Source organism: Dendrobates tinctorius, unplaced genomic scaffold, assembly GCF_039654945.1.
Source record: "Dendrobates tinctorius isolate UK_male_01 unplaced genomic scaffold, ASM3965494v1 ptg000165l, whole genome shotgun sequence".
Classification (NCBI taxonomy): Eukaryota; Metazoa; Chordata; class Amphibia; order Anura; family Dendrobatidae; genus Dendrobates; species Dendrobates tinctorius.
In genome coordinates, this window is record NW_027361832.1 from 191,725 (window position 1) to 216,325 (window position 24,601).

General features: G+C 44.1%; 1 protein-coding gene across 1 annotated transcript in view; it reads left to right on the forward strand.

Moving 5' to 3' along the window:
- CDH17 (cadherin 17) overlaps nt 1-24,601 on the forward strand; it is a 119,527-nt gene that overhangs the window by 7,754 nt on the left and 87,172 nt on the right. Inside the window, exon 2 of the mRNA XM_073550393.1 lies at nt 19,085-19,151. Coding sequence (XP_073406494.1) covers nt 19,107-19,151 — 45 coding nt within the window. The 5' untranslated portion in view covers nt 19,085-19,106. The remainder of the gene's footprint in view (nt 1-19,084; nt 19,152-24,601) is intronic.

A 24,601-nucleotide genomic window follows, 5' to 3' on the forward strand; every position in this document is an offset into this window, starting at 1 on the left:
TGAATATCCTGATTGGGCAGTTAACGGGTGCCGCACTGAGGGAGGTGAAAGCCTGGCAGGCCACCGATAAAGAGACTGTTGCAAAGGTCCTGGCCAACCTGAAGAGCACCTTTGACACCCAAACTGCAGCTGAAATCAAGATGCGGTTCTTTGGCTGTAAACAGAGGGCGCAGGACAGTATCAGGGACTACGCCCTCAACCTGCAGGAGGCGCTGTGAGCAGTCAAGCAAGTTGATCCTGACAGCGTAAAGGAAGAAGACAAATTGTTAAAGGAGCAGTTCATCGAAGGACTCCTGTCCAGTACCCACAGAGGACAGTTACGCATCATTACCCTGCAAAACCCTGATTTGAACTTTGCTGAGTTTAAGGACAGGGCTATCCGGGTACTACAGGAATCCTCTGACAGCCGTCCAGCGCCCCCTAGGCGCCCAGTGATCACCTACCATCAGGAAGCTACATCCTTTCCTTCCATCTCTGTGGAGGCTGATGCCCAGACCCTGGATATAGATACAACAGAGGAGCTGCGTCTTCAGGTCCAGGAGCTGACCAAAGGAATGGCTGCACTCACCAGAACCGTGCAGTCCCTGCAGGATTCCTCCAAAGAAAAGGTCCAGCTTGCTTCCAGTTCAGAGGATGTCCCGTGGCTCCGGAGGAGGAGAACCCTGCCACTTCGAGGAAGGAACAACGATCGCTATGACCAGGACGGACGTCCCATCTGTCGGCGCTGCTACAAGGAAGGTCATCTGACCAGGTACTGTCCTTCAAACGAGCAAACCCTGGGGCAATGGGCCAACCCCCAGGAGTAGGATCACCAGGCCCAAGGAACTGGAGAGCCAAGTATGTGGGAGGGAGAACGATCCTTCCTGTGGTGATTGACGGCATCCCCATGAACGCTTTGCTGGACACTGGCTCCCAGGTGACCACTATGCCGTATATTTTGTACAAGAGGTACTGGACTGATTCTGAACTCACCCGTGGCCCAACTGATGAACTAACTGTAGTTGCTAGTAATGGTCATACCTTGCCGCAGATTGGATGCAAGGAAATTTCTGTTAAAGTGGGGCGGGTGGAGCTAAAATCACAAGGTCTGATAGTTGTTGATTTTGACCGACGTGAATGTAATCCCATGATGACTCTTGGTTCAAATGTAATTGAAAACTGTCTGTCCGAGGTTATTGTCTTGTTACAACAGGTGGCTAAGACTGCTGGTTCTGGTGAACAACGAGTCCTGCAGAAGGAGATCTGAGCCCTGATGCAAAGGCAACAGGTAGAACTCTCTGGCGGAGAGTGTTATGATTGAGTCACCGTAGGAGGCAAAAACAGAAATGCTAGCTAAGTCCAGAAAACCAGAGAAGTTGGCAGCTATCGGATTGCAGACCCCTGAACCTATCAACACAACTAGCAGTAGCCGTGGGGGGTTCCTACGATGCCCTAGACCCCTCGATCACAGCCGGAGAATTAAATAGGCCTAAAGAAAGAAAGGGGAAATCTAAACTGCCCCAGAGCAGACCCCAAAGCAATAGGCAGCCCCCAACATATAATGACGGTGAAGCAAGATGAAAATACTAACACAGACAGAAAGATAGGCTGAGCAAAGACGGGGCCCAAGCTAGCTAGATAGAAAAGGACAGGAAGGCTGCTGTCTGCAATCCGTGAAAAACCCTATGAAAATAAGAGCCAACAGACTGACAGTGAAAAAGGCCCTGAAGACGCTAGGCTTCAAAAAAGCTAAGTCAGTACTCAGGAATATTCTGAAGACAGAGCTACAGGCAAAAGGAGATTCAGCTCACCCCAGCAGGGAATGGCAGAATACAGAAAAGCAAGGAAAACAAAAAACAAAACAAAAATGCTAACAGGCAAAACAGAAAACTTAGCTTTAGAGGATCAGGAATCAGACTGGTGTCCTAGAAGTCCACAGAGAAATCACCTGCAGGGCAGAAGGGCATCGGCAGCCTTATATCCAGTCCGTGACTCCACTCAGCCAATCATCCTAATTAGGCTCAGGTGCCTGATAATCAGGCACACTACCTTCCTTCACCAGAATAGGGAGTTCACCAGACCTCAGTGACGAAGGGGAAAATGAACTCACAACAGGAGAGATTGGCAGCGTCAGAGTGAGTGATGCTTTTCCCATTGCAATACCCCCCAGATGTGAAATGTTGGTTTGGTGTTGGCCAGTCATAGGGCTCAGAGGGCAGGATTACCAGGCATTGGTAGAGCCAGTATATTCAGATAGCAGGCCCACTGTCCTGACAGCCAGAGGGGTGGTTGATGTACGAAAGGGGAGAGTACCTGTACGCCTTCTGAATTGTGGGGAAGAGGAAGCCACAATACCTCGGTACACCACAGTTGCTAAACTGCTCACTGTTAATAACAACTCATTGCAGGCAGCAGAGCCTTTGGTCTCATCTGATCCGGTGGAGGACAATGGCCCTGTGAAACAGCTAGAAGAGTGGTGCCAGCAACTGCAGGTGGGAACTGATTCTACACCTTCATACCAGAGAAATGGGGTTTACAGAGTGACACAAGAGTATGAGCGGGTATTCAGCAAACACCCACTAAATTTTGGGCGGGCAAAAGGGGTGCAACATCATATTCCCACTGGAGACCATCCACCCATAAAGGAGAGGTACAGACCTATACCCCCAACACAGTACCAATGTGCTAAGAGTATTTGAAAGAGATGAAGGAAGCTGGGGTCATTAGGGACAGTTGTAGCCCATGGGCAGCTCCAATAGTGTTTGTAAAGAAAAAGGATGGTACTATGAGAATGTGTGTTGATTACAGGAAAATTAACAGTATCACACATAAAGATGCCTACCCATTGCCTAGAATTGAGGAATCATTAGCTGCACTTAAAACTGCTAACTACTTTTCCACCTTGGATCTCACCAGTGGGTATTGGCAGAGGCAGACAAGGAGAAAACCGCATTTACCACTCCAATGGGTCTCTGTGAGTTCAATTATATGCCATTTGGTCTCTGCACTGCTCCAGGAACATTTCAGCGGCTGATGGGGTGTTGCCTGGGACTCATGAACTTTGAAACAGTCCTGTTGTACTTGGATGATGTCATCGTTTTCTCCAAGACCTATGAAGAGCATCTGGAACACCTGGCTGAAGTGTTGAAGCTTTGTCAAATTTTGGCCTGAAAGTGAAGCCTTCAAAATGCCACCTCCTGAAGCCTAAGGTACAGTACCTCGGTCATGTGGTCAGTGCAGAAGGTGTGGCTCCAGATCCTGACAAGGTCACGGTCATCCGGGACTGGACGAAGCCCAGCAACCTCCATGAGGTACGCCAATTCCTTGGACTGGTAGGCTACTACCGGAGATTCATCAAAGGCTTTACTGAAATAGCCACCCCGATGCAAAACCTTCTGGTGGGGCAGTCCAAGAAAGGCAAGCAGAAGAATTCCACATTTGAATGGACTGAAGAGTTGGAGAGGTCTTTCACCAGATTGAAGATGGCTCTCACAGGTGACGAAGTTCTGGCCTACCCAGATTATGACAAACCCTTTGTGCTGTACACGGATGCCAGCAATGTGGGATTAGGAGCAGTACTGTCGCAGGTACAGAACGGAAAAGAGAGAGTGATGTCCTACACCAGCAGGAAGCTGCGTCCCACTGAGAGGAACCCTGATAATTACAGTTCTTTCAAGCTGGAGTTCTTGCCATAGTCTGGGCTGTCACCGAAAGGTTCAAGCATTACCTAGCTTCGGCCAAATTTACAATCTTCACGGACAACAACCCATTGACCCACTTGGACACTGCCAAGCTAGGAGCACTGGAGCAGCAATGGATGGCTCGGTTATCCAATTATGAGTTACCATCAAGTACCGGGCAGGGCACAAGAATGCAAATGCTGATGCGCTATCCAGGATGCCTAATCTGCCAGATGCAGGAGAAGACCCTGAGGCTCTGGAAGAGGTAGAATTGCCTCCCTTCCACCGGCCACTGGCGGCCCAACGTGCTCAAGGAGTGAGAAACAGGCGGCCTGGCTTGAAGGAAGTCACTCTGAATCCGTTGCCCCATCATGATTGGGCAGAAGCGCAAGATAATGACCCTGCAGTCCGCCTGGTGAAAGAGCTGCTGACACAAGGCGACTCACGCCCAGAGTTGAATGCTCCTGAAGAAACTCATCAGTTGTGGAAGGAAAGAGGTCGGCTGTTCATTTATGAAGGGAAGCTGTGTCGGAGGAGTATCAATGCCCGCACACATGAGCTGGTCTGGCAGGTGGTGGTCCCAAAGAGAGATGCATCAATGGTCCTAGGAGCATACCACAATGGAGTTGGACACTTTGGATGGAAGAAGTTGGAAACATTGCTCCGACAGAGGTTCTACTGTACTGGCATGTGGAAGTCCATTGAGAGGTGGTGCTGGGAGTGTGGACAGTGTAACCTGCGCAGAAAGGATCGAGACAGCCAGAGAGCTCCCTTACAGCCAATCATCACCAAACAGCCCCTGGAGTTGGTAGCCCTGGACCATGTGAAGCTAGTTCCAAGCCGGTCAGGCTACCTCTATGCCCTTACCATTGTGGACAACTATTCAAGATTCCTGGTGGTTGTGCCCATCAAAGATCTAACAGCCAGGACAGCGGCCAGAGCATTCCAACAGCACTTTCTGTAGACCACATGGTTATCCTGAGAGGGTGCTGACAGACCAAGGTCCAGCTTTCGAGGTAGAAGTGTTCCATGAATTTTGCAACTTATATAGGTGTAAGAAGATCCGGACAACACCTTATCACCCACAGACCAACTGCATGTGCGAGACGATGAACCAGGTAGTGATTGATTTACTGAAGACATAGCCCTTGGAGGAGAGAAATCTGTGGCCTGAAAAGTTGCCCGATCTGGTGGACCTCTACAACCATATGCCAGTGAACTCTACCAACTGTACTCCAGCGTACCTGCCTGATGAGAGCAAGGCCTGATAAGCTGCCTATTGACTTTGACATGGGAGTCCTGACGCCTGAAGTAATGTCACCAGATGCTGACTGGGACAAGGAGAGGCAGCAGCAGTACAGAAGGGTGTTATGATTGAGTCACCGTAGGAGGCAAAAACATAAATGCTAGCTAAGTCCAGAAAACCAGAGAAGTTGGCAACTATCAGATTGCAGACCCCTGAACCTATCAACACAACTAGCAGTAGCCGTGGGGGGTTCCTACGATGACCTAGACCCCTCGATCACAGCCGGAGAGATACATAGGCCTAAAGAAGGAAAGGGGAAATCTAACTGCCCCAGAGCTGACCCCAAAGCAATAGGCAGCCCCCCACATATAATGACGGTGAAGCAAGATGAAAACACTTACACAGACAGAAAGACAGGCAGAGCAAAGACGGGGCCAAAAACTACCTAGATAGGAACGGATAGGAAGGCTGCTGTCTGCAATCTGCCAAAACCCTATCAGAGACAAAAGCCAACAAGCTGATATAAAAATGGCCCTGAAGCAACTAAGCTTCAAAAACTAAATCAGCACTCAGGTACTTTCAGAAGACAGAGCTAACGGAACACTGCACACTCCAGCAGGGAGTGGCAGAATCCAAAAAGCAAGAAAAACAAAAACAAAAACCTGGGAGCGCAGGTGGTCTTCTCTTCCATCCTCCCAGTGGATGGCCATGGAACAAGGAGGTGGAATAAGATTCTGCAGGTGAACAACTGGCTACGTCGATGGTGCCGTCAGCAACGATTTGGATTTCTGGATCACGGAGTGAACTACTTATACGATGGACTACTTGCTAGAGATGGGGTGCACCTTACGAAGACTGGAAAGCATGTATTTGGAAGTCGCCTTGCTACACTTGTAAGGAGAGCTTTAAACTAGAACAACATGGGAAGGGAAGCAAAAGACCAGAAAAAGCCATACACCTGACAAATGCTATTGAGAACTCTGCTACTAGAAGTGGAAAGGAAGAACAAAGACGAAAGAATCTAATTAATAAAAATATTGGAGAAAGAGAAACCAATCACAAACTAAAATGTTTCTATACTAATGCACAAAGCATGGGCAACAAACAAGGAGAATTGGAACTACTAACACAGGAACAGAAATATGATGTAATTGGAATCACTGAAACTTGGTGGGACAATACACATGATTGGAATACAAGACTAGAAGGATACAACTTATTTGCAAGAAACAGACTTGATAAACGAGGAGGGGGTGTCGCATTGTATGTTCGAAACGCGTATATCTGCACAGAGATTGAAGCTTCAGAGACTGGGAGTTCTGTGGAAACTGTTTGGGTAAGAATACAAGGACAGAACAATGGAAAGGACACCATTGTAGGCATTTACTACAGGCCGCCTGTGCAAGCCGAAGATATAGATGAACTCTTTATGCATCAGATGGCCAAGTTCTCCAAAAAATATGACATAGTTGTCATGGGAGATTTCAACTATCCAGACATTTGTTGGGAATCTCTCTCAGGCAAAACTAACAGGTCAAGGAAATTCTTATCCTCTCTTGCTGACAACTTTATCTTTCAAAAGGTAAGGGAGAAAACAAGGGGAACTGCTACCTTGGATCTAATCCTTATAAACAGGGAGGAAATGGTTGAGGAGGTAAAAGTGGCTGGGACCCTAGGAGGTAGCGACCATGCTATTTTAGAATTTTGGATTACTAGAGGTGGAAGACCTGTGAAGACTCAGACGTCAAGGTTAGATTTCAGAAAGGCAGATTTTAAGGGATTCAGAAAGAGAATTGGAGGGATCCAATGGCTGGATATCCTTAAAGACAAAAATGTCCAGGAAGGATGGGAAATCTTGAAAAATGAAATTCTCAAAGCACAGTTGTTAACAATTCCGAAAAGAGGGAAGAATAGGAAGCATTTAAGGAAACCAGGATGGATGAACACAGAACTTAAGCACATGCTAAAAAGGAAGAAAAAAATGTTTATAAAATGGAAAGAGGGAGGCATATCTAAAGAAGAATATAATGCTGTCTGCAGAACCTGCAGGGCACAAATCAGATTAGCTAAAGCTGAAAATGAACTGAGGCTTGCAAGAGATGTCAAAAGCAATAATAAAGGATTTTGGGGATATGTCAAAAGTAAAAGAAAAGTCAAAGATGCTATAGGATTTTTACAGGATGAAAATGATGAAATGGTAAGACAGGATGTTGAGAAGGCTGAACTTTTAAATTCCTATTTTGCATCTGTTTTCTCTCAGAAAGGAAATGCAACATCAACTGTTATTCACTGTCCTATTAAGGGAATAGAAGAATCCAGGATATCTATAAACAGAAAGATAGTGAGGAAACACTTAGCTAACCTAAATGAATTCAAGTCTCCAGGTCCAGATGAATTACACCCCAGAGTACTGAAGGAGATAGCAGAAGAAATTTTTGAACCCCTCTCCATAATCTTTGAAAATTCTTGGAGAACAGGAGAAGTGCCAGAAGACTGGAGAAGAGCAAATGTTGTTCCTATCTTCAAAAAGGGGAAGAAGGTGGACCCAGGCAACTATAGGCCGGTGAGTCTGACTTCTATACCAGGAAAGATCTTTGAACAAATTATTAAACAACATGTATGTCAATACCTGGATAAGAATGAAGTGATTAAACAGAGTCAGCATGGGTTTCTAACTAATAAGTCATGTCAGACTAACTTAATTTCCTTCTATGACGGTATCACTGATTGGGTGGATCAAGGAAATGCTGTAGATATAGTATATCTTGACTTCAGCAAAGCATTTGACAAAGTCTCTCATACAATCCTTATTGAAAAAATGACTAAGTATGGAATGGACAAGGCAACTGTTAGGTGGATTCATAACTGGCTTAGTGATCGGACCCAAAGAGTGGTCGTAAATGGCTGCACATCCAGTTGGAAGAATGTCTCAAGTGGGGTACCACAGGGCTCTGTCCTGGGCCCTGTATTGTTCAACATCTTTATCAACGATTTAGATGAAGGAATTGAGGGCAAACTGATTAAATTTGCTGATGACACAAAGCTAGGAGGGATAGCTAATACTAGAGAAGAGAGAGAGAGGATTCAAAAAGATTTAAATAAACTGGAGAAGTGGGCAGCAACTAACAGAATGGTTTTTAACAGGGAGAAATGCAAAGTACTACATCTGGGCAATAAAAATGAAAAAAGCATATATAGAATGGGAGGAATAGGGCTAAGTGACAGCACATGTGAAAAAGACTTGGGTATACTAATAGATCACAGACTGAATATGAGTCAACAGTGTGATGCAGCAGCAAAAAAGGCAAATGCAATTCTAGGATGTATTAACAGAAGCATACAGTCTAGATCACGTGAAGTCATTATTTCCCTCTACTCCTCTTTGGTCAGACCTCATCTGGAATATTGTGTCCAGTTTTGGGCACCACATTTTAAAAAAGACATCAACAAACTGGAGCAAGTTCAGAAAAGAGCGACCAGAATGGGGACCGGTCTGCAAACCCTGTCTTATGAGGAAAGGTTGCAGGATTTGGGAATGTTTAGTTTGCAAAAGAGAAGACTGAGAGGAGACTTAATAGCTGTCTACAAATATCTAAAGGGCTGTCACATTGTAGAAGGATCAACTTTATTCTCATTTGCACAAGGAAAGACTAGAAGCAATGGGATGAAACTGAATGGGAAGAGACACAGATTAGATATTAGAAAAAACTTTTTGACAGTTAGAGTGATCAATGAGTGGAACAGGCTGCCACGAGAAGTGGTGAGTTCTCCTTCAATGGAAGTCTTCAAACAGAGGCTGGACAGACATCTGACTGGGATGATTTAGCGAATCCTGCTTTGAGCAGGGGGTTGGACCAGATGGCCCAGGAGGTCCCTTCCAACTCTACGATTCTATGATTCTATGATTCTATGATTCTAAATCTTAAATGCAAAAAGGCAAAACAGAAAACTTAGCTTTAGGAGAGCAGGAATCAGACTGGTGTCCAAGAGTCCACAGAGAAATCACCCGCAGGGCAGAAAGGGCGTAAGCTGCCTTAAATCCAGTCAGTGACTCCACTCAGCCAATCGTCTTCATTAGTCCCAGGTGCCTGATAATCAGGCTCACTACCTTCCTTCACTAGAATAGGGAGTTCACCAGGCTTCAGTGACAGAGGGGAGAATGAACTCACAACAGTACCCCCCCTTGAGGAGGGGTCACCGAACCCTCAACAACGCTACCAGGGCGATCAGGGTGAGCCCGATGAAAGGCACGCACCAATCTTTTGGCATGAATATCAGAGGCAGAGACCCAGAAATTATCCTCCTGACCATAACCCTTCCACTTAACCAAATACTGGAGTCTCCGTCTAGCCAGACGGGAATCCAGAATTTTCTCTACCTCATATTCCAAGTTACCTTCAACCAATACAGGGTCCGGAGGTGCCACCTCAGGCACAACAGGCTCAACAAACCTCTTCAACAAGGGCGTATGGAACACATTATGGATCTTAAATGTGACAGGAAGAGCTAAACGAAAAGAGACCGGATTAATAATCTCCAAAATCTTGTAAGGTCCAATAAATCTAGGCTTAAACTTAGGAGAAGCCACCTTCATAGCAATATTTTTTGATGATAACCACACCATATCACCAATCTTAAACTGGGGACCAATGGTCCTATGTCGATTGGAAAACCGCTGGGCCTTTTCCTGGGAGAGAGATAACTTATCCACCACTTGGTCCCAGATCTGGTGCATTCTCTCCACCACAGTGTCAACACCTGGGCAGGCATTGGGCTCCACCTGCCCTGAAGAAAATCGAGGATGAAACCCAAAGTTACAAAAAAAAGGTGACATCAAAGTGGCAGAACTAGCTCTATTATTTAAAGCAAATTCGGCCAAGGGCAAAAATGAAACCCAATCATCCTGATCAGCGGAAATAAAACATCTCAAATACGACTCCAAGGTCTGGTTTGTTCTCTCTGTCTGCCCATTGGTCTGAGGGTGAAAAGCAGAGGAGAAGGACAACTGAATTCCCAACTTGGAACAGAACGTCCTCCAAAATTTAGACACAAATTGATCTCCTCTGTCAGATACAATGTTCTCAGGAATCCCGTGCAAGCGAACCACCTGTTGCAAAAACAGAGGCACCAACTCAGAGGAAGATGGCAACTTAGGGAGTGGTACAAGATGAACCATCTTAGAGAACCTATCACAAATCACCCAAATAACAGTCATTCTTTGAGAGACCGGCATATCAGAGATGAAATCCATTGAAATATGGGTCCATGGCCTCCTGGGGACCGGCAAAGGCATCAACAACCCACTAGAGCGAGAACAAGATTTAGACCGGGAGCAAGTCCCACAGGACTGCACAAAATTCCTGACGTATTAGAGAAAAGGTGGGCCACCAAAAAGAGCGACTCACCAGATCTCTAGTACCAAAAATACCCGGATGACCAGCCAATGCAGAGCAATGAACTTCAGACATCACTCTCTTCTTCCACTGGTCAGGAACATACAACTTTCCACTGGGGCAACGCTCAGGTTTGTCCTCCTGGAACTCTTGCAGAGCAAGTCTCAAATCGGGCGAGATGGCAGAAAGAACTACCCCTTCGCCTAAGATTGTAGCAGGCTTGGTCACCACAGGAGAATCAGCAAAGAAACTCCTAGAGAGGGCATCTGCCTTGACATTCTTAGTTCCAGGAAGGAAAGAGACCACAAAATCAAAACGTGTAAAAAACAAGGCCCACCTAGCCTGTCTAGGGTTCAAGCGTTTAGCCGACTCTAGGTAAATCAAATTTTTGTGGTCAGTGAGGACCACAACTTGATGTTTGGCTCCCTCCAACCAATGTCTCCACTCCTCAAATGCCCATTTCAAGGCCAACAGTTCCCGATTCCCCACATCATAGTTACGTTCAGATGAAGAGAACTTTCGGGAAAAGAAAGCACAGGGATTCATTTTAGATGTTACCGGATCCTTTTGGGACAACACTGCTCCTGCACCAATCTCAGAAGCATCCACCTCTACCTGAAACGGGAGTGAGACATCAGGTTGCCGCAGAACCGGAGCGGAGGTAAATTTAGGCTTCAGCTCCTGAAAGGAAGCAACCGCCTCCGGAGACCAATTCAACACATCCGCACCCTTCCTGGTCAGGTCAGTCAATGGTTTGGCAATACTAGAAAATTTTGCTATAAATTTCCGATAAAAATTAGCAAAACCCAAAAACTTCTGGAGGGCCTTCAAAGAAGTGGGCTGAACCCAATCATAAATGGCCTGTACCGTGGCCGGGTCCATTTCAATAGTTGACGGAGACAAAATAAATCCCAAAAAAGAAATCCTCTGTCCTCCAAAAAGGCATTTTGATCCTTTGACATACAGAGAATTCTCTCTCAAGATCCGGAACACAGTCCGAATATGTTCCACATGAGCATCCCAATCCTTGGAGAAGATCAAAATATCGTCCAGATAGATAATCAAAAATTTATCGACAAAGTCTCGGAAAATATCGTTCATGAAGCACTGGAAGACAGAAGGGGCATTAGTGAGCCCAAAAGGCATCACCAGGTACTCAAAATGTCCCTCCGGAGTATTAAACGCCGTCTTCCATTCATCCCCCTGCTTAATGCGGATAAGATTATACGCCCCCCTGAGGTCAAGCTTGGTAAACCAGCAAGCACCTCTGACTCTAGAGAATAGATCCGAAATCAGGGGTAACGGATACTGATATTTAATAGTAATTTTATTGAGGGCACGATAATCAATACAAGGCCTTAAAGAACCATCCTTCTTGGCCACAAAAAAAAACCGGCACCTAAGGGTGAAGAGGATGGTCTAATATGACCCTTCTCCAACGCCTCCTTAATATAGGACCGCATAGCCTCGTGCTCGGGTACAGATAAATTGAAGAGCCGACCCTTAGGAAATTTACACCCCGGGCTTAGTTCAATAGCACAGTCATAACTCCTATGAGGAGGCAAGGACGCAGACTCATTCTCACTAAATACATCATAGAAGTCCGCCAAATAGTCAGTGACCTCATGCGACTGAGGAGAGGTGGAAAAAACCGGAGCCTCACTAAAGGTACACCGGCAACCCCAACTCACCACAGACACAGACTTCCAATCCAAAACTGGATTATGAATCTGCAACCAGGGAAACCCCAGAACAACGGCATCATGCAGACCATGCAACACCAAAAATCTGCAATTTTCTTGATGGTCTGGGGCGACCCGCATGACCAACTTTGTCCAAAACTGAGGTTTATTTTTAGCCAGAGGTGTAGCATCAATCCCCCTCAAAGGGATAGGCATCTGCAGAGGTGTCAACGGAAATCCACAACGTTTAGCAAAATCCAAGTCCATTAGGTTTAGCGCTGCTCCCGAATCCACAAAAGCCTTGGCGGAAAATGTGGTCAGGGAACAGATCAGAGTAATCGCCAAAAGAAACTTAGGCTGAACCCCACCAACAGAAAACGTGTGTGCAAAGCGTTTCTCACGTTTAGGACAAACAGAAATAATATGTGAGGCATCTCCACAGAAAAAACACAGCTTATTGCGCCTTCTGAATTCCTGACGTTGCGCCTTAGACAAAACTCTATCACAAGTCCAGAAAACCAGAGAAGTTGGCAACTATCAGATTGCAGACCCTTGAACCTATCAACACAACTAGCAGTAGCCGTGGGGGGTTCCTACGATGACCTAGACCCCTCGATCACAGCCGGAGAGATACATAGGCCTAAAGAAGGAAAGGGGAAATCTAACTGCCCCAGAGCTGACCCCAAAGCAATAGGCAGCCCCCCACATATAATGACGGTGAAGCAAGATGAAAACACTTACACAGACAGAAAGACAGGCAGAGCAAAGACGGGGCCAAAAACTACCTAGATAGGAACTGATAGGAAGGCTGCTGTCTGCAATCTGCCAAAACCCTATCAGAGACAAAAGCCAACAAGCTGATATAAAAATGGCCCTGAAGCAACTAAGCTTCAAAAATTAAATCAGCACTCAGGTACTTTCAGAAGACAGAGCTAACGGAACACTGCACACTCCAGCTGGGAGTGGTAGAATCCAAAAAGCAAGAAAAACAAAAACAAATCTTAAATGCAAAAAGGCAAAACAGAAAACTTAGCTTTAGGAGAGCAGGAATCAGACTGGTGTCCAAGAGTCCACAGAGAAATCACCCGCAGGGCAGAAAGGGCGTAAGCTGCCTTAAATCCAGTCAGTGACTCCACTCAGCCAATTGTCTTCATTAGTCCCAGGTGCCTGATAATCAGGCTCACTACCTTCCTTCACTAGAATAGGGAGTTCACCAGGCTTCAGTGATGGAGGGGAGAATGAACTCACAACAGAAGGGTACAGGAGTGTGTGGAGAAGAGTCTGGCTCAGGCAAGGCAGAAGCAGGAGAGACTTTATAACCAAAATGCACCTGCTGTTCCTTTTTCGCCGGGAAAACAAGTTCTCAAGAGAAAAAGAAGACTGCATAAGCTGGATGATCAATGGGAAGAGGAGCCCTATACAATTCTGCCCTCGAACTTTGATAATACCAAAGTATGCCTTGTTAGCAAAGATGGAGGAGAGACCTCAGCAGCGGTATCCAGGGATCACTTGAAGTTATGCCCTGACCAGTTGAAAGAAAAAGCTGGAGAATCAGATAACATCCCACCTACAGAGGAAGAAAAGACCGTGCTGGGAGAGTTCCCTGCGAATTGGACTAGAGTTAATGATGCAATCGTGGTGCCAGTGTTGTTATTTCCCCAAGTAGAAGCACAGGAGAATAGGACTCAAGAAGACCTTGAAGATCGAGAAAATCAGGCAACAGAGGCCACACCAGCAGTGGAGCCAGAGAACCCTCGCCCTGCCAGTGGTGAACCTGTTATGCCCATGGTGAGTCCAAGAGTTACTAGACAATCTAGAATCCCGGTGCCATGTGGAACACCCAGTAGTGTATCCAGTACATTACCCACTGCACCAGTCTTACGCAGATCTACCCGCACCACACAAGGCATACTACCAGTTAGATACCGTATATAGAGTAATGTAAATGTTGAAATTGCGTTTGGAAATATGTAACTGTTTTTCAAGTTTTGTACCTACAGGTGACCTGTAAGAGTTTTCTTTGGCTTGTTTTATGGACACTGAACCACAGGACTTGTGTGTGGTCAAAAACTTTCTTTGTATATATTTACCATTTGCCAGGGATGGACCGTGGACATTGATGTTGGACTTATCATCATAGGACCATTTTTGCAGCAATTGGTTTTTGTACATTTTTCTCTTTTTCAAATCTTGTACAATTATTGTTGTTTAAATGTTTATATGTTGTTTTTCATGTTTTTGTTCAGCCCAGGAGTGCTGACTTGCACTAGGGGGGAATGTGGCGCACCCAGGACTATGGTCGCCACACTGGCTTTGCTTTCCTCCAGGGGAGGGTAATGCCAGGCTTGGAAGCAGTGATGGGTCTCTCCAGCAGTTAACCTAATGCATGCAACACAGTCCCACCCCGGGCCAGTAGGGGGAACTCTGAACCAGAATTCTGGAGAGGAGTGTCCTCTGAGGGCCAGGAGAAAGAAGGGTCAGATAGTGTGAGGAGGTCCACGTGTGCAGACGTGTGGAGCGGGGTGGAGGTTGAGCTCCGGGAGGAGAGCTCCCTTACCGCTAGAGCGCAAAGACTGGAGCCTGGTCTCCACGGTGGTACGGATACTAACGGTCCTACCACAGATACCAGAGGAGGAGGGGGCTGTAAATGCCCTGCTCTCACCAAAGACTTGGGACACAACAGCAATTGAATAGAGAGCCAGGACTCAGGAGAGGAGTCCCCGAGAGAGGCTACAGCTGTCTGTCATACAAGTAAAGTTCTAGGAACATCTGAAGAGAGGCATTTCAGAGTAACTAAGTACTGGAGTGCTTCATACTACAAAGCGCTAGGAAGGAGACTGCACAGCCCTTCTGCTGAGAGAGAATCCTGATCTGCTTCCGGGCTAACCTGCCCCAATACAATCTGTAAGCAGGACCCTGGACTGCATATACTCAGTAAAGGTACAGAAACTACAACTGCTGTGTCTTGTCTGTTCCCTACGCTTTCGGCACTGCTACATCCCCGTGCCAGCTACTGTACATCTACACTGTCCTGGGACTACAGCTCCACCTGAGCGGAGCTTTACCATCTAAGCTGCACATACCATCAGTCCCAGCGGATCTGTATACAGCGTTGGCCTAACACCATATTTGCCAAACACCACAGGTGGCGTCACGAACTATTCTACCATTAACTACATCTCCCCATTGCTTGGGCGCCCAGGGCCACGGACCGGGTCACCGCTGCTGTGACACACCCCCCTGACACCGAGTACCCCACAGCCCTGGGAGGGCGACCCATATACATTTACTTTTAAATACTGGCAGATTATGTTCTCTTATTGACCAGTTTCCCCTCCTTTTATCCCTTTAGTAAATAATTTGCAATCATCATTGATCCTTGAGCTATGTGACAATTATTGCATTGTTCTTCTCCTCCATTCATAATTCTTTCCTTCATGTTCTTTTGAATTGACAATTGTAATATTGTACCACTTTAGTACCTCTTGGGATATGAACCTCAATGTATAAACTGAAATTTCTAGTGTAGAATTGAAAAGAAAAGTGAATATACTATGCTGTATAGTACCTTTAGCTATGTGCCGATGTAGGAGTCAGCCAGGGCAGTAGTTGTGACTGAGCGTAACTGGCTTGGTATGCCCTGGCCTCCTTCTACATAAACAGGTTGCTTCTTATTATGCATGGCACAATCTGTACTCACAGTGCTGGTAGAGTCCTCTCTATGGTGGTGAGTTCTCCTTCAATAGAAGTCTTCAAACAGAGGGTAGACAGACATCTGTCTGGGATGATTTAGTGAATCCCGCTTTGAGCAGGGGGTTGGACCAGATGGCCCAGGAGGTCCCTTCACACTGTACCATTCTATGATTCTCCATTTCGCTGGTGTCCTGTAGCCAGAGGTTTCTGCTGAATAAACATACAGTCCAGCGCAAATCTTAACTGAACAACTTTTATTGCTTCAGGACACAGCACATCCAGTTCTGACACGGCATTTTGTTCACAATTCACGCAGCACATCCTTTCGTTTTTCCCTTCTCTCTTCCCTGAGTCACTTAACAATTGAACAGGACGACACGTCCCAGATGGCCCCTCAGGGTCCTCCACGTTCACATCACCTCAGTAAAGCGCTCCCCTGCCCGTTTTGCCCCAGTCAGGAGAGATTCAGCCCAGGAGGAGATGCGCCACATTGGAGCGACCTATCTGCACACTACTGCTGTTACCTCTCTGTGTTTTCCTGCTTCCTTTCTCTGTGTTGCTGCTCTGTCTGTGGGAGCTGCAGCCATACAATCTTCTCCTCTGATCCCTGAACACTGGATAGCTGGGCACGTTGCAGGATATCTATTCCTTTAAAAGGGCACTTAAGCCCATCTAAGCCCATCTGAGCCCCAAGGGCGCTCAGCTCCTTCTGACCCAAAATCTAGGAAGATCTCTTCCTTTAATCTAAGTGACCCCTCCTACATTAACTATTTACACTATTGCAAAGCCTAAAATCCTACATTATATGCTCTATCTCCATCTAGTGGCCAATTACTAATACTGCACCCTTCCTGTATAAAACACACATATATGAACATTATATACACATTTTAGGGGGACATACAATACTCATCTTAACGACATTACGAAACAACATTATTTATAAATATACATAGCAGCATTTTATATATATTATATACATTTTACATAGAGACATGCTTAGGTGTTCAGGACAACTTCCCCAACCCTACTACACCGACAGCACACTTCACTACAATGTGTGGCAGTGTGGGTGGAGATTTCATTTTCTGCAGTCCTTTACTTCCTCCCTGCAGATAGACAACTAGATAAATATTAGATAGAAATTACACATTTATTTGTCAGGTACACATTTTATCCTTGTTTTTGCTTTTTTTCACATTAAATTAAAATGTTGCCACACCTCAGTCCTTTTTATATATTGCCAGTTGCCACTTCATTCATTCCTCATATATCTCTTATCCTACTACATTTCTTCTACATCTTCATAAATCTCTCATTCTTATAAATATATCTCCGTCTGCCCAATAATAGTAAAAGAAATATTGCAATAGCATATAGAAAACTGCCTAAGTAGCCTCTTTTTTTCTACATCTAGCTGGCACTTGACCCGCACTTGGGACACTCCTATTCTCAGAAGTTTGAATCTATTGCTTCGTCTCGAGAGATAACACCCATGACATCCCATGACTCACTACTACTGATGGTAGTAACATGAGTTTTACAACATCCTATGCCGTAAAAACTGTTTTATGATTGTTCTGGCTGTTTTGAAATATTTCTGAAATTTGTACATTGGGCACAGTACCTGGAGATAAATCTAGCACCATCTGGGCATTTGGAAAGTTTTTCTGCCCCTGTCTTAGCGTTAGTGAAGTCCATGCAGAATTAAAGAGAGAGGTCACTAACTAGAAAACAAAACGTGTTGCCAATTTGCCGGTAACAGGTTCAGAACGATCAGTGCTACTCTGAGCTACAAAATGACTTAGATAGTAATATTCTCTCTTGTTTACCAATGCCTATTTTTTCTTCCAGTGAACCCAGGAGAAATTCATAATCTTAATGAAATAAATAAACGGTAAAAGAGGTTTTTAGATTTTATTCACATCTAAATTGTCATATTTGTTCATGATCGAAGCCCAAAAGCTATACCGATCCATCGTACAACAAATCCTGGCGCCACCAAACCAACCCCATTCATTTTAATGGGGTCCATCCGGGTTCTACTGTGAATTCCCACCAATAAATTTGAGAATTGATGATGAAGACTCAGAAATTGCCCCCCAACAGCAATGAGAACAGGAGATAAGATAAGATATACGGTAATCACATGCTTATTCAACTGTAATATATAATTTCTATTTTTTATTCATCATGACCATATTGTGCCAAAATGTTCATTAGTGCCCAAACAGTGTGTATACCAAAGGTAAAACAAGACACTGAAATCAAAAGAGGGAAGAACAATATAACTTCAATAGTCTGTCAATATGCTGTGTACCTGTCTATTCTATTACTTCTAAACACTGTTTTTCGGTGATTCCTTTGTATCCCCGTTCATATTGCACCCACACACAAATGATACACCATTTGAAAGGTAAACTTGCCCCATTCAGCAAGAAAATAGCCAAACAAACCACACATCCATTATTTAATCAGAAAATACAGTTTAAACATTAATTTTCATAAACCTGCAGTAAGGAAAAATGACCTGCAGGTGGCACCACAGTACCCCAAAGCACACTACCAACACATTTATAAACATGCACTGCTTTTTCGCTGATTACTTCGCCCCACACACAAACATGATACACCATTTGAAAGGTAAACTTGCACCCTTCAGCAAGAAAACAGCAAAACAAACCACACATTCACGATTTTATCACTAAATACAGTTTAAACATTCATTTTCATAAACCTGCACAATGACCTGCAGGTGGCACCTCAACCGGAAAACATTTTCTGGTCTCTACTTATCAAAACAATTTATTGTATTACCAATCTACATATATAAATGCCTGTCTGTGTTTATCAGCTCATGAAATACATTTACATTTGACCAGCTTCCTTTCTCTGAAATTGCCTGCGCCCCCGACGACCAATGTGTGAAAATTTTGCGCAGGCCATGCTAGTTTCATAGAAGTATAAAACAATTGTGATTTTAGTTTTTGCCCCAAAAGCCCTAAAATTATTATATTTCTCTAATTCTATTAATATAAAAATTCATAAAATTGACATAATAATAATTACAAATGTCATACAAGGTTAATTAAGTAAAAATCCTGGAATCAGTTTGTAATTTTAGATATAGACATTCAGATAGAACTGCTCAGTTACAAGCTATGTAGATCACGCCCGCCTTATGAATTAATGGATAACTAACTTCTGGGCTGGGAACAGCTCATAGGATTCATTTACTGTCATTTCCTTATATTTGCCTATGTTAAGACATATCTGCTCACCCAGCCTCTCCGAGCTCAACTTTTGAACCGGGGTTGTATGTGATTCACCAATAGATGGCTTTCTTCTCTTGAGTCAACGTTCAAAGGCACACGTCTCCGGATTACCCTTAACCTATGCCTCTTTCTTTAGGACTTCCATGAAGTAACTTAAGATGGCGAAGCTTAAAGATTTTCTTATTCTGTTATGCTGTATTCAGGTAATTTTTTCCTTATTTTACATATGTTATTCTTGTACTCTAAGAATTGGCGGGTCTTTTCATTCCTCACCTTTTCTAAGAGCAGAATAGACTTTAACCCATCTGTGTCTTTTATGATTTAAGGGTGGATGTGAGCATTGATCTTCCTGAGATGGCCTCCTCAGATGCAATAGTTTACGTAAATTACATTACCTTGAAAAATATCACCCTGGCCTAAATCCTAATTATACCAGACCTAAGTCTTTGAATTGTTTTTGACAATTTATTTTATTTCCGACACTGAAGAAATAATAGTTGGAATATAGAACATTGCCGTGGCGGCAAAACAAAGAATTCAGAGGTTGGGAGTTATGAAAGAAAATGGGCATTTGGATAAGATTTTTGCAATGAATATTCTTTGAGACATCTACCCGAAATTACCCTGAAACATTGTTTTCAAGAGAGAGATAAAAGAAGGTGGTCTGAATACAAAGGAAATGGTGGAACAATAAAAATCTGCGAAGGAAAGTGTTGCGTAAATCAGAGGTCGTCTCCTCAAAGAGGTAGTCTTTACGAGACTGTCAGCTATGACTTGGGACATTTGAGCTCAGGGGTGTAACGTGAAGTTCCCAGACCCCTATGGAAATTCTGTAACAAAGTTTCCCATCTATAGTCTACAGGCCTCATTTGTGGCCTTTGGGCCCCTTTGGCTGCTAGGAGCTCAATAGAAACAGTGTTAGGAAACAAGGACGTTTCTTCTTTTTAGTTGTGGACTTTATATTGTATAGAAAATGTAGTAAGTAATGATTTTAAGACATCATTAGCTTATTATTTAATTTTAACTTTATATATATATCTATATATATATAAAGTATGTGTGTGTATATATATATATATATATATATACAGGGGTTGGACGAAAGAATGGAAACACCTGGAAACATCAGCAAAAGTTAGTTTAATATGGTGTAGGTCCACCTCTTGCGGCAATTACAGCCTCAATTCTCCGATGTATGGATTCATACAAGGTGTGAATTGTTTCCAAAGGAATTGTAGCCCATTCTTCAGTTAAAACACCCTCCAGCTCTTTGAGCGACGATGGCGGCGGAAATCGATGTCAAACTTGAATCTCTAAAATCGACCATAAATGCTCAATAATGTTGAGGTCTGGGGATTGTGAGGGCCAGATGAGATGCTCAACTTCATTACAATGTTCCTCGTGCCATGCTTTAATGATTCTAGCTGTATGAATTGGTGCATTATAATCCTGAAAGATGGCGTTCCCCTCTGGGAACAGTGCTTGAACCATAAGATGCACTTGGTCGCCCAAAATGCCTAAATAATCGCGGCTGTTAATTCTTCCATGAAGGGATATCTTTGGCCCGGTGGATCTCCACGAAATAGCACCACAGATCATCACAGAACCTTCGCCATGTTTTAAGGTTGGGAGAAGGCAGTCTGGATGGAATGCTTCTTTCGGCTGTCTCCAAACGCACACTCGGCCGGAGGTCAGAAATAGGGTAAACGATGATTCGTCTGACAATATCACGTTTCCACTGCTCGAGGGACCAATTCTGGAGGTTTCTACACCACTTTAACGCTTGGAAACATTTGTCATTGAGAGCAGCGGTTTTTGAATTGCAGCTCTTCCGTGGAATCCAGATTTGTGCAGCTCCCGACGAACAGTTTTCGTGGAAACTGGGTTCTGTAGGTGCGATCCTCTCTCACAATTCGCTTTAGAGTCCGACGGTCTCTCTCGGTCAACTTCGACTTTCGGCCGGACCTGTGCTTTGCTGCGGACATTTTTCCTTCTCTTTCAAACGCAGTCATTACTTTGGAGACAGTACCTCTTGACACGCCAAGCATTCGGGCACTTTCTGTTGCACTAGCGCCTGCCATACGAGCACCAACAATTTGGCCTCTTTGAAAATCCGAGAGGTCTGCCATTGGTATCAGGTTTTCATCAATGTTCTTACAATTCTGCAAAACAAGCAGTTAATTTACATACACATATCACATAACACAAATAATCAACTACAAAACATTACCATATGTCACGGTTTGCATGTTTATAACATGTTCGAAGATTATGATGCCAAAACGTTAGGTGTTTCCATTATTTTGTCCAACCCCTGTATATATATATGACTAGTGTATTGTTGTGAGTTCATTTTTCCCTTCACTATTGAGGTCTGATGAACTCCCTCCTCTGGTGAAGGAAGGTAGTGAGGCTGATTATCAGACACCTGGGCAGCTAGATGATGACTGGGTGGCTGGAATTGAGGACTGGATATAAGGCTGCCGACGCCCTTCTTCCTGGCTGGTGATTTTCCTGCTGGATTCTTGGAGACCAGTCTGTTTCCTGCATCTCAAAGCTAAGTTTTTCTGCTCTGCTTTGTACTCTTCTGTTTTGTTTTTTGTTTTTACTTGTTTTTTGGGAGTTCTGCCATCCCCGGCTGGGGGTGAGCTGAATTCTATTTTTGTCTCTGATCTGTTGATCTTTTGCTCTGTCTTCAGAATATACCTGAGTGCTGATATAGTCTTTTGAAGCCTAGCGACTTCAGGGCCTGTTTTTCCTATCAATCGGTTGGCTCATTTTGATAGGGTTTTTGCGGATGGCAGACAGCAGCTTTCCTATCCTGTCCTATGTAGTTAGCTTGGGCCCCATCATTTGCTCAACCTATCTTTCTATCTGTGTTAGTGTTTTCATCTTGCTTCACCGTCATTATATGTTGGGGGCTGCCTATTGCTTTGGGGTCTGCTCTGGGGCAGTTTAGTTTTTCCCCTTTCTGTCTTTAGGCTATCTAGTTCTCCGGCTATGATCGAGGGGTCTAGGGCACCGTAGGAACCCCCCACGGCTACTGCTAGTTGTTGTGGATAGGTCCAGGGGTCTGCAATCCGATAGCTGCCAACCTCTCTGGTTTTTCTGGACTTAGCTGGTATTTTGTTTTTTCCTCCTTCGGTGACTCATCATAACAGTGTATCATGTAAGTGAACGACAGGGACAGACTAGACTGTGGGAAGCCATATTGAGTGACTTGGTGCTAAGTGAGTAAGGAGTGGCTGATAGATCCTGACTAAGGTGTGGTCCTGTGTTATCTCCTACGCACCCTGTTGCCTACTTCTTATTGAATGAACATAGTCTAACATTACACATGTGGAATAAAAAAATTCAATATTTGCATTTTTAATTTTTCTGAAAAATATTTGGTGCATTGTTGAAATTTATTCTGCCTATATTTCGCCATCGCCAAATGATGAACTGATTGATGAGAAATCAATTGATTAGTTATAGTTTTTTTTTTAATTATTTATTTTAAACGCCTACTGCATCTACTAACTTTTATCTGTAATGATGGTAATTAAAGCTGCAAGGCTGGTGGGTAAATGGGACTGCACTACAAATGGATGATCGATCATTGTATTTTTCTCTTTGTTGATGATTGAATCTGTAAAGCTGGGATTTAAATGGTATAGCAATAGACGTTGGTGATGAATTTATTGAATTTTTACCTTTCTGGCTTAAAATTGCTTATAATGTGGTAACATTAACATTTTGAATATTTTAGAATTTTACTGCAGTCCTGGCCAGCTCTGCCAACTTTCTGAAAAGTAGGTGGATCACATGTGGGGTGGGCACTGGCCAGGATAGCTCGAGAATATAATCATAATTTACCCCACAAAAGCGGTGCAAATTATGCCAAAAATGTACCCCAGCCCCCTGACTGGAGTATATTTCTGGTTGAAAGATGAACCATTTTATTTAAGAGGCACGCGCTTCATAATAAATTAGGTACATCTTATTTCAGTGCAAACTTTACAAAGACTTGTGTACGAAATATGATTTTAAAAAGAGTCTGGGCACACGGAGACGTGTCCGCGGGATGACTCCCCTTCTGCTTTTGCCTACCAGGCTCTGGTTGATTCACAGGTCTCTACCAATGCAGAAATAAAAAGGGAAGCTGTCAATCAAGCCAAGCTGTCCATTTGAAACTTTTCCTCTGGGCCTCTTTAAAATTGTGACCCATATATATTCACTCTGTCTAATAGTTAGGCAGGCAAAACTTAGTCCATTTAGTCAGAAGATGTGCATAATTTATTAAATTGGTTTATATTCCAGGGTGCGCTTACTGAAAGTTTTATATTTAAAAGCCAAAAGGAGGATGAAGGGGTGAACATACCATTGGTGCCCCAAGAGGTAGCGGGGACCATTTCCCTATCCAAAGCAGGAGCAATTGTGCATTATGATGCGGTATTTTACTGCAGGCATCCCATATATTGTTCTTGCACAAGAGCCCTCTTCAGTCTATGTCTGCTAGTTGGAGGATGTGTTACAAGTATACTACCTATCAAAAATAATACTACCATCCTACAATAGGAAACAACTGGCAGTCTTAGTAAAAAAAATAAGGTAGTACTCTATTAACTTATATTATACTACAAGGAACACAAACAGCAAAAAAAAATTAAATTACACAAAAATTACATCCAATCTAAAAATTATCAAATGTCCCGATAAGCATTAAAAAACCCATTCCCCAAACCCCCTGAGGTAAGACATACAGTTAGGGCCCCATCACACATAGCGACGCACCAGCGATCCCGACAACGATATGACCTTGTCAGGATCGCTGGTGTGTCGCTACATGATCGCTGGTGAGCTGCCAAACAGGCAGCTTCACCAGCGATCAGCACCAGCGACAGGAAGGTAACAAGCGACGCACGTTGCTTAGTTACCCACTGTGTACCTTAGTTACCAGCGCGCTGGTACAGGGAGATGGTAACCAAGGTACACATCGGGTTTCTAAGCAGCGCGCGGCACTTATAAACCCGATGTGTACCTTGGTTACCAGCTCCCTGCACCAGCGCGCTGGTAACTGAGGTACACATCGGGTTTCTAAGGGCCGCAAAGAAACCCGACGTTTACCTTAGCTACCAGCGCGCTGATCACTGGTCTCCCGCCTGTCACACACAGCGATGCGTGCTGGCCAGCGGGAGACCAGCAATCAAAAAAATGTCCTGGCCATTCCAGGACGATCAGCGATAACCGGCAGGGGGGCCGGTCGCTGGTAAGTGTCACACACAGCGATCTCGCTGGTGAGATCGCTGTTGCGCCACGAAACTTGTGACTCAGCAGCGATATCGCTAGCGAGATCGCTATGTGTGACGGGGGCTTTAAGGCAATATCTAGCATAACCTTTATCATCTAGGAAACCAAACACAATTTCGCACAAACAATAAATCTATACCTGCTAAATATAAAATAAATAGCCATCAGAAAATAATAGAATCAAACCAATATCTTTATAATGAGTTAAAGTGGCCAGGTTTTGCTTTTATTTCTTTTCCATTGCTCCCCTGAGTTTTCAATTTTTTTTTAGTCCTCAAAACCCTTTTAGTCCCTTTTTATTTGCATCTAATATTTATCATTATATTACATTTTTATGATCATTGGGACATCTCTCGCAGGT